General features: G+C 47.9%; 1 protein-coding gene and 1 long non-coding RNA gene across 3 annotated transcripts in view; both read right to left on the bottom strand.

Annotated features, from left to right (window-relative positions):
* Window positions 1-5531: 5531 nt before the first annotated feature.
* LOC107690224 (NACHT, LRR and PYD domains-containing protein 3-like) lies at window positions 5532-7764 on the bottom strand. Of its 2 annotated transcripts, XM_016488479.1 has the most exons (3): window positions 7159-7764; window positions 5830-6003; window positions 5532-5737 (listed from the first exon to the last, which is right to left on the bottom strand). In XM_016488479.1, the coding sequence occupies exons 1-3, from the start codon at window positions 7689-7691 to the stop codon at window positions 5548-5550; spliced, it is 897 nt and encodes a 298-aa protein (XP_016343965.1). In that variant the 5' UTR covers window positions 7692-7764; the 3' UTR covers window positions 5532-5547. The 2 variants fall into 2 exon arrangements, with proteins under 2 accessions (XP_016343965.1, XP_016343966.1); XM_016488480.1 differs by lacking the exon at window positions 5830-6003.
* A 44-nt stretch (window positions 7765-7808) lies between these two features.
* Window positions 7809-10829, bottom strand: part of LOC107690225 (uncharacterized) — a 13821-nt gene continuing 10800 nt past the window's right edge. The window contains exon 3 of the long non-coding RNA XR_001634415.1: window positions 7809-8020. This is a non-coding gene — a long non-coding RNA (uncharacterized LOC107690225). The remainder of the gene's footprint in view (window positions 8021-10829) is intronic.

Below are 10829 nucleotides of genomic sequence, written 5' to 3'. Positions count from 1 at the left end.
AGACAGATCATCTACAGACACACACAGACAGATCATCTACAGACACACACACACACAGATCAGATCATCTACAGTCAGATCATCTACAGACACACAGTCAGTTCATCTACAGACACACTGTAGCGAATTTCATGTGATGAAGGCTGCTAATAAAACAGGTCTTCCCCTTTTATTATTCCTTATCGGGATGTGACGTCGTTGTTAGAGCGGATAGAAAAATATCCGGTGTCATGAGAGTAGCGTTTCACATGGCAGTTTGACATCCTCTAAGTCCTGTTCTGTCAGACTGACTCCTAAGTATCCATGTAAACTGTAGCGAATTTCATGTGATGAACTCTGCTAATAAAAGATGTCTTCCCCTTCAAATATTCCTTATCGGGATGTGACGTCATTGTTAGAGCGGAAAGAAAAATGTCCAGTGTCATGAGTAGTGTTTCATATGGTAGTTCAATGCTGAAGCCGAACTATGAGTGTTTGAATCTCCCGCTGAATCTACTGTTGAATTTTTTCAGAGTCCTTGGTTCTCCCACTGATGCTGTGTTTGGAGTGATTCGAGTCTGCAGCTGAAGTCGTGTTGGGAGTGTTTGATTCAACACCTGGTGGCACGTTTTAAGCATCTTCTCTGCACATTTCAAGAATGCTGTTTAGACAGCTTTTGATTCTCGCTGTAACTGCATTTTATATATAATTTATCAGCTAGAGCGGGAATGACAGCCACATTGGCATAAGTGTTTGCATGTGTCACGACAGCTACAGATAAAGCCATAATAAGCCTGCGGAGCTAATTTATCAATCTATCTTGATGAATGACGCAGAGGAACATACACAGGTGAACTCTGTCAAATAAGAGGACAGTGTTTTACTCACACGTGACTTGCATAAACACATTTTGATACACTTTTCAGTGTTGCCTTCTGAAAGTCAATTTTTTCAGTAAAAAAAAAAAAATTGGTTTCGGTTTTTCCTTTGGAGCTAGAAAGCGAATTATACAGAGAACGTTTTTACCCATTTTAGATTATGGTGACATTATTTACATGCATGCTTCTTTCTTCTTTTCTAAAAAGGCTGGATGGTGTTTATCATGCTGCATTGCAATTTATAAATGCTTGCTCACATACTTGTGATTGGTCCTCTTTATTTCAAAGAAGGAAAACACATATGTTATTGTATACTGTAAAGGCATTTCTGGGTATGCTGCCAAATTACATTACTTTTATGCTTACGTTGAAAGAACTATTCCACCAGATCATCAAACAGGATCCAATTACAAGTATCTGGGGTGCATTCAGAACATGGAAAATCAGCTTTCTTTTACTATGCACCTTGGTTGTGGAACGATTTTCAAACTTTTACTCCATTAGAAGCAATTCCTTCTTTGAGTATTTAAAAAAAAAAAACTATTGCAGTGTGTAATGAATGTACCTTGCTGCTGTTAAAAAAATAATTTGCTGATTCATGACTACTGTTTTATTCTGACCGTCTTGTGTGTTGTGTGTTTTACTTTTATCTATGTGAAACTTTAGTACGGTCATCTTGGCCAGGAGTCCCTGGAAAAAGAGATTTTCTTTTATCTCAGTGGGACCTTCCTGGAAAAATAAAGGATTGAAAGTGAACCAAACCAAAAGGAAAAAGCTCTACGATCTACAGGTCTGAAAATGCCCTTCTATGCAGTCCTCCAGCGGCTCACATTTCCACAAATTATGGTGTTTCTCTCTTTTTCACAATTATTTTTTTTTATTTGTTGAGGTTTTAAATGTGGTTTGATTCATCTACCGATAAAGTGTGTGTGTGTGTATGTGTGTGTGTGTGTGTGTGTGTGTATGTAAAATGTTGAGGTTTTAAATGTGGTTTGATTCATCTACCGATAAAGTGTGTGTGTGTGTATGTGTGTGTGTGTGTGTGTGTGTGTATGTAAAATGTTGAGGTTTTAAATGTGGTTTGATTCATCTACCGATAAAGTGTGTGTGTGTGTATGTGTGTGTGTGTGTGTGTGTGTGTATGTAAAATGTTGAGGTTTTAAATGTGGTTTGATTCATCTACCGATAAAGTGTGTGTGTGTGTATGTGTATGTGCATGTGTGTATGTGTGCGTGTGCGTGTGCGTGTGCGTGTGCGTGTGCGTGTGCGTGTGCGTGTGCGTGTGCGTGTGCGTGTGCGTGTGCGTGTGCGTGTGCGTGTGCGTGTGCGTGTGCGTGTGCGTGTGCGTGTGCGTGTGCGTGTGCGTGTGCGTGTGCGTGTGCGTGTGCGTGTGCGTGTGCGTGTGCGTGTGCGTGTGCGTGTGCGTGTGCGTGTGCGTGTGCGTGTGCGTGTGCGTGTGCGTGTGCGTGTGCGTGTGCGTGTGCGTGTGCGTGTGCGTGTGCGTGTGCGTGTGCGTGTGCGTGTGCGTGTGCGTGTGCGTGTGCGTGTGCGTGTGCGTGTGCGTGTGCGTGTGCGTGTGCGTGTGCGTGTGCGTGTGCGTGTGCGTGTGCGTGTGCGTGTGCGTGTGCGTGTGCGTGTGCGTGTGCGTGTGCGTGTGCGTGTGCGTGTGCGTGTGCGTGTGCGTGTGCGTGTGCGTGTGCGTGTGCGTGTGCGTGTGCGTGTGCGTGTGCGTGTGCGTGTGCGTGTGCGTGTGCGTGTGCGTGTGCGTGTGCGTGTGCGTGTGCGTGTGCGTGTGCGTGTGCGTGTGCGTGTGCGTGTGCGTGTGCGTGTGCGTGTGCGTGTGCGTGTGCGTGTGCGTGTGCGTGTGCGTGTGCGTGTGCGTGTGCGTGTGCGTGTGCGTGTGCGTGTGCGTGTGCGTGTGCGTGTGCGTGTGCGTGTGCGTGTGCGTGTGCGTGTGCGTGTGCGTGTGCGTGTGCGTGTGCGTGTGCGTGTGCGTGTGCGTGTGCGTGTGCGTGTGCGTGTGCGTGTGCGTGTGCGTGTGCGTGTGCGTGTGCGTGTGCGTGTGCGTGTGCGTGTGCGTGTGCGTGTGCGTGTGCGTGTGCGTGTGCGTGTGCGTGTGCGTGTGCGTGTGCGTGTGCGTGTGCGTGTGCGTGTGCGTGTGCGTGTGCGTGTGCGTGTGCGTGTGCGTGTGCGTGTGCGTGTGCGTGTGCGTGTGCGTGTGCGTGTGCGTGTGCGTGTGCGTGTGCGTGTGCGTGTGCGTGTGCGTGTGCGTGTGCGTGTGCGTGTGCGTGTGCGTGTGCGTGTGCGTGTGCGTGTGCGTGTGCGTGTGCGTGTGCGTGTGCGTGTGCGTGTGCGTGTGCGTGTGCGTGTGCGTGTGCGTGTGCGTGTGCGTGTGCGTGTGCGTGTGCGTGTGCGTGTGCGTGTGCGTGTGCGTGTGCGTGTGCGTGTGCGTGTGCGTGTGCGTGTGCGTGTGCGTGTGCGTGTGCGTGTGCGTGTGCGTGTGCGTGTGCGTGTGCGTGTGCGTGTGCGTGTGCGTGTGCGTGTGCGTGTGCGTGTGCGTGTGCGTGTGCGTGTGCGTGTGCGTGTGCGTGTGCGTGTGCGTGTGCGTGTGCGTGTGCGTGTGCGTGTGCGTGTGCGTGTGCGTGTGCGTGTGCGTGTGCGTGTGCGTGTGCGTGTGCGTGTGCGTGTGCGTGTGCGTGTGCGTGTGCGTGTGCGTGTGCGTGTGCGTGTGCGTGTGCGTGTGCGTGTGCGTGTGCGTGTGCGTGTGCGTGTGCGTGTGCGTGTGCGTGTGCGTGTGCGTGTGCGTGTGCGTGTGCGTGTGCGTGTGCGTGTGCGTGTGCGTGTGCGTGTGCGTGTGCGTGTGCGTGTGCGTGTGCGTGTGCGTGTGCGTGTGCGTGTGCGTGTGCGTGTGCGTGTGCGTGTGCGTGTGCGTGTGCGTGTGCGTGTGCGTGTGCGTGTGCGTGTGCGTGTGCGTGTGCGTGTGCGTGTGCGTGTGCGTGTGCGTGTGCGTGTGCGTGTGCGTGTGCGTGTGCGTGTGCGTGTGCGTGTGCGTGTGCGTGTGCGTGTGCGTGTGCGTGTGCGTGTGCGTGTGCGTGTGCGTGTGCGTGTGCGTGTGCGTGTGCGTGTGCGTGTGCGTGTGCGTGTGCGTGTGCGTGTGCGTGTGCGTGTGCGTGTGCGTGTGCGTGTGCGTGTGCGTGTGCGTGTGCGTGTGCGTGTGCGTGTGCGTGTGCGTGTGCGTGTGCGTGTGCGTGTGCGTGTGCGTGTGCGTGTGCGTGTGCGTGTGCGTGTGCGTGTGCGTGTGCGTGTGCGTGTGCGTGTGCGTGTGCGTGTGCGTGTGCGTGTGCGTGTGCGTGTGCGTGTGCGTGTGCGTGTGCGTGTGCGTGTGCGTGTGCGTGTGCGTGTGCGTGTGCGTGTGCGTGTGCGTGTGCGTGTGCGTGTGCGTGTGCGTGTGCGTGTGCGTGTGCGTGTGCGTGTGCGTGTGCGTGTGCGTGTGCGTGTGCGTGTGCGTGTGCGTGTGCGTGTGCGTGTGCGTGTGCGTGTGCGTGTGCGTGTGCGTGTGCGTGTGCGTGTGCGTGTGCGTGTGCGTGTGCGTGTGCGTGTGCGTGTGCGTGTGCGTGTGCGTGTGCGTGTGCGTGTGCGTGTGCGTGTGCGTGTGCGTGTGCGTGTGCGTGTGCGTGTGCGTGTGCGTGTGCGTGTGCGTGTGCGTGTGCGTGTGCGTGTGCGTGTGCGTGTGCGTGTGCGTGTGCGTGTGCGTGTGCGTGTGCGTGTGCGTGTGCGTGTGCGTGTGCGTGTGCGTGTGCGTGTGCGTGTGCGTGTGCGTGTGCGTGTGCGTGTGCGTGTGCGTGTGCGTGTGCGTGTGCGTGTGCGTGTGCGTGTGCGTGTGCGTGTGCGTGTGCGTGTGCGTGTGCGTGTGCGTGTGCGTGTGCGTGTATGTGTATGTGTGTGTGTGTATGTGTATGTGTATGTGAACCAACTCCAGGGTAAGGCTAAGGAGATGTTCGTCCTCTCTAAAAATACATTTAAATAAAAAGTCATGAAATAGTTTCAAGTCACCTAGCAACAATCTATACATCCCAACATAAATGCTCCCAATAAATGATTTCTTATTGAAGGAGCTACATTCACAAACCATTATAATTTGAACAATAAAAGCAAGCATACTGTATGCGTGATTTGGCATGGCAGCCATTCCGAATAAATAACTGTTGCCTTACCTAATACTTTTTTAAAAAGTTTTTATTCAAATTTGAATGGATTGTATTGCCTAGAAGGCACGTAAAGAGCGCCCCCCTTATAATAACTAAAAAGCTGTCAATCATCTAAATTCATCAACTTTTATAATGTCTAATTAAATCAGTCTAATTTATACTGTCTAATGAAATCAGCTCCAGCCTCATGTTCCTAAAGGACAACTGTGAACTACAGCAGCCAGACAGTGAGAGACACACCACTGACTGCCGACTGCATCTCTCTAGTCAATTCAGGATAGACTTTAATACACTAATTACTGTCCTTACAGTTTAAACATGGCCATACTGAAAACTTATTTAATTTAATTTAATTTAGTGAACTGCTCACTGTGTCTTCAAGACATTAAGGCACAATTTTCACTAAAGCAGCTTGGAAAGCAGTTGGATTGTGAAACGAAAAAAATAATTTCTTGAGATTGCCCTGTTTTATTCCCAATTATTTAAACAAAGTCAAACCTCAGTATCTGCAGCTGACAGTTTGGACTCTTCAGTGCATCAGAGAGCAGCTTCACTCCTGAATCCTGCAGATGATTGTTACTCAGATCCAGCTCTCTCAGGACAGAGTTTGAGGATTGTAGAGCTGATGACAAACTCTCACAACACTGAGCAGTGAGATTACAGCCAGCAAGACTGAAAGAGAGCAGAACACACACATCAACAGTCAGATCATCTACAGACACTCAACATGATAACTGTCTGACTGTACTTTATGTTCTTAATACCTCAGTATCTGCAGCTGACAGTTTTGACTCTTCAGTGCATCAGAAATAAACTTTACACCAGAGTCCTGTAGGTGACTGTTACTCAGATCCAGCTCTCTCAGGACAGAGTTTGAGGATTGTAGAGCTGATGACACCATTTCACAATGCTGATCTGAGAGATTACAGCCAGAAAATCTAGAAGAGATGAAAGAACAAATAAAATGAAACCAATAATATAATAAAGACATGTAAAGGAATTTCCCAAGTATCTGTCCTCAGGAACCTGGAACAAAATATTTTTACATTCCAGCCTGAATAACAATAAGATGAGTTCCTGAGTGCAAGGATATAATCTGCTCATTTTATCAGGTTCATCAACATCAGAGATCAGATTAGCTCCTGACTGTTTCTTCAGCTACTGCTGTGCTTCAAAATATGCTTTGCTGAAGATATACAATTATGAGTTTTGAACTACGAATCTGAGAGACTCCTTATTTCATTCATGCAAAGTTATGTCTTTGGGATATGACTTGACAAATTACATGAATCTGTGAGTTTGATTCTATTTCTTAGTGCCAAGCTGCTCAAACTAAATCAAGGTCAAGGTCAAGGTGAACTTTATTATCCCCAAAGGGCAATTTGTTTTATATTTTTATATCTATAAATATCTTATGTACTACATCTTATTCGTGCAGTAATGGCTGTTGTATTAGATTATGTTTATTAATTAAAGCAAAACAAGGTACTCGACATGTGGACGCCATTGTTGACTCGTCTCACCTCAGATGCAGTGCTCAGATGCATTAAATGGTGTTCTTTCATTGTTGTTGAATGTATTTAGTTAAGGGGTCATGATATGAGGAATCAAACTTTATTTGATATTTTGAAATATAAGAGGTCACTATACTATAAAAATGCTGTAATTTTCAGTCCTCAAAAATTCCTCCTCACTGCAAAAAGAGCATTTCATGAAACTAACCTGCAAAAAGTATATATTTGCATTTGAATGACTCTAAAACAGCACTTCAACACCTACAGTGTGCAGTTGAGCAGTGAGGGTGATGAGGAGAGAGATGCAACAATGTTAGTCAATCACAATAGCAAACATTTACTGACAAGAGTCAAACTGAGACTAGAAAATAATCATGCTGTGCAAATATAGGACTGTTTTTGTGTCAAAAAACTTAAAAAAACTAAAATAATAAAAAAAAATGTCATGTCATGTCATGACCCCTTCAAAACTATAAGCTTGCTGTTTAGAAGAAAATATCTAATTTAAGAAATGGTCCATTTTAAAGATGCTAGATTCATTATTAAACATGATTATTAATTTCTTGATGAAACACTCACAGAGCTTTTCTGCAGTTGATCACAGCTGGTATCAGTCTTCTTCTCCCCTCATCTGATGTGTTGTATTTCTTGAGGTCCAGCTCATCCAGCGGCTCCTCTGACATCTGAAGCATGTAGGTGATTGTTGAGCAGTGAGCAGGAGAGAGTTTCTTCTCTGAGTGTTTGTCTGATTTCACAAACTCCTGAATCTCTCTGGACAGAGTCTGATCTTTCATTTCCAGCAGACAGAGGAACAGATTGATGGATTCACCAGCTGAGAGATAATAAATATCATCTGGATCTTTAATCTTCTCTTTAATGTACTGTGTGGTTCTCCTGATGCTCTCTGAGCTGTTCTCTGTGTGTGTCAGTAGATCCTGTAAGAGTCTCTGATTGGACTCCAGTGAGACGCCCAGCAGGAACCGCAGGAACAGATCCAGGTGGCCATTCTCACTCTTGAGGGCTTTATCTACTGCTGATGTTAGTAGATCATACAGAGATACTCCGGAAAATTTGTAAGATCTGAATTCATTCAGTGGCTCTATGTTCTTCATTAAATTGCAGTAGAACACATAGAAAGCAGAGAGAAACTCCTGAACGCTCAGATGAATTAAGCTGTAGACTTTCCTCTGATGAATCACAGATTCCTCTTTAAACCTCATGTTCTTCATTCACTGCTTCACTCTCTCCCTCTATGATGTAGAGCTGTGTGTAGATCCTGTTCAGGAGGCTTTCATTCTCCTGGAGTTTCATTCCCTCAAATAATCTCTCATACTTGTTCTTCATGCTGGTTTTGAGCTGGTCTTTGACTCTCTGTAGTTCATCATTCACTGGTTGAAGAGAATCCTGCTGCAGGTCTCTAGTTTGGCCATCTTTAAACACTCTGCAGAAACAAGAAAAAAGGGTTTAATGTATGAAGAAAATGTTAATCAAATATTAAATCATTATATTTAATCATTATATAATCAATATATAAATCATATAATTAATGTTGTGCATTTCAATGTCAGTATAAAATTTAAAACTAATTTTTAAAAAATTAAAAAAGGTCATAGTTAATCTTCCATCACTGAACTTTTGTCCACAGGTTTGTGGTAAAATAAAACACCCCAAACTCATTTCTCTGTGTGCATTTAGTGTGTTTTTGTTTTGTTTATGTTTGCCAGCAAACCCTGCTGTCTCCCTTCCACACACACATTTAACCATATAAGAAGTTAAACAATATAGCAAGCACACCATGTAGTGTAAATCAGAGGGCTCATCATTTAGGGCTCGAGCCCCAAAAAATTTTAGTCTACCCCTGAATGTTTTTGCAGGCTTTAAGGCTTGTAAATGATCACTGTATTGATTGGCTAATGTCATTGAATAGGAAACCATTTTGAATAAGAAAAAATGCCGCCTCACTACTGCACATGAGTAAGTGTTTTGAAAATATTATACATTATGAAATTGTTTACTTATGGTTGCGATGCAGCTGCTGTCAGATCTAGTACAGTTGGCTGCTTCATCTTTCAATAAAAAAAAAAAACTATCCACTTGTTCCTGATGCTGAGAACCTTCTGAAGTCTGTACAGATACACGAATACGTTGTTTGAACGTGCTGCCAAAGTGGCCATTCTTTTACTATTCCATTTGCCAGCACACCCAAGTGCCTATAGAACATCAAAAACTGAATGCGCATCTTTATACTGCATCCAGTGTAGACAGCATCAGTGATTATAATGGGTTTGCTTTTGATGTAGCACTTGCATTCGAAACTGAAATTTTTTCAGAGGCTCCTGGGGCATAAGGCATCTACAGCCACAGTAACGCCACTCGGGTTGCTTCATATGAGGCCGCTTCAGCACTCGCTTCACGGCAGAGTCCCGAGATGGGCATGTCCATCACCCCGTACTGTCACCAAACCTTCAGCCCGTGGTGAGATCCTTCGTTTTTACGGGCGTGAGTCCCCCTAGAACAGGTGTCCAGGCATGCTGTGGTGTTCACGGATGCCACGGGCTGGGGGGCCACGTACAACGGGCATGCAGTGTCGGGTCTGTGGATGGGGCCTCAACTGCATTGGCACATCAACTGCCTCGAGTTGCTATCAGTACGTCTTGCACCGCCTCAAAGGGCTGCTACATGGCAAGCATGTGCTGGTCCGTATGGACAAAACTGCGACTGTTGCGTACATCAACCGCCAGGGTGGTCTACGCTCCCGCCGCACGTGGCAACTCGCCCTCCATCTCCTCCTCTGGAGTCAGAAGCATTTGAGGTCGCTTCGGGCCATTCACATCCCTGGCGTGCTCAATCGTGCAGCCGACGAGCTCTCACGATAGCCTGCGCTTCCGGGAGAGTGGCGACTCCATCCCCAGGTGGTCCAGCTGATTTGGGACCTCTTCGGAGCCGCACAGGTAGACCTGTTTGCCTCTCCCGACTCGACCCATTGCCAGCTGTTTTATTCCCTGACCGAGGGCATCCTCGGCACAGATGCACTGGCGCACAGCTGGCCCCAGGGCCTTCGCAAATATGCGTTTCCCCCAGTGAGCCTTCTCGCACAGACACTGTGCAAAGTCAGGGAGGACGAGGAGCAGGTCCTGTTAGTTGCGCCATACTGGCCCAACCGGACTTGGTTCTCGGAACTTATGCTCCTCGCAACAGCCCCTCCTTAGCCCATTCCTCTGAGGAAGGACCTGCTTTCTCAGAGACGGGGCACCCTTTGGCACCCGCGTCCAGACCTCTGAAAACTTAATGTCTGGTCCCTGGACGGGACGCGGAGGTTCTAGGTGACCTGCCCCAATCAGTGGTAGACACCATCACTTCCGCTAGAGCTCCCTTTATGAGGTGCCTCTATGCTTTGAAGTGGAAACTGTTCGTTGATTGGTGTTCTTCCCACCGGGAAGACCCCCGAAGATGTCGGGTCAGAGTCGTGCTTTCCTTCCTGCAATAGGGGTTGGAGCGAAGGCTGTCTCCCTCCACCCTGAAAGTGTATGATGCCGCAATTGCCACACATCACGATGCAGTTGATAGTACGTCTCTTGGTAAGCATGACCTGGTCGTCAGGTTCCTTAGAGGGGCGAGGAGGTTGAACCCTCCTTGTCCTACCTCGGTGCCCTCTTGGGATCTCTCTCTGGTGCTCACGGCACAGCAGAGACCTCCCTTTGAACCCTTGCAGTCAGCTGAGTTGAAAATTCTGTCACTAAAGACAGTTCTCCTGACTGCATTGGCTTCCATCAAGAGGGCAGGGGACCTGCAGGCATTTTCGGTCGACGAATCGTGCCTAGAATTCTGGCCGGCCAACTCTCACGTTGTCCTGAGACCCAGGCCTGGATATGTGCCCAAGGTTCCTACCACTCCCTTCAGGGACCAGGCAGTGAGCCTGCAAGCGCTGCTCTTGGAGGAGTCAGACCCAGCCCTAGCTTTTCTCTTTCCCGTCCGCGCTCTGCGGTTGTGCGTGGACAGAACACAAAGCTTCAGAAACTCAGACCAGCTCTTTGTCTGTTACGGAGGCCAGCAGAAGGGAAAGGCTGTCTCCAAACAGAGGTTAGCCCACTGGATAGTGGATGCTATTGTCTTGGCTTACCAATCCCAAGACGTGCCTTGCCCATTCACAGGGCTCGCAAAATCGCTAGCCCGACGTCCCAGGGCTATTGTGTTTTCCAGTCGGGCTACCAAAATGTATCACCACTCTGCCCGACGGGCTACCTTAAATG

This window comes from Sinocyclocheilus anshuiensis, unplaced genomic scaffold, assembly GCF_001515605.1.
Source record: "Sinocyclocheilus anshuiensis isolate Anshui unplaced genomic scaffold, SAMN03320099.WGS_v1.1 scaffold2520, whole genome shotgun sequence".
Lineage (NCBI taxonomy): Eukaryota > Metazoa > Chordata > Actinopteri > Cypriniformes > Cyprinidae > Sinocyclocheilus > Sinocyclocheilus anshuiensis.
This window is presented reverse-complemented; position numbering and strand designations above follow the sequence as displayed.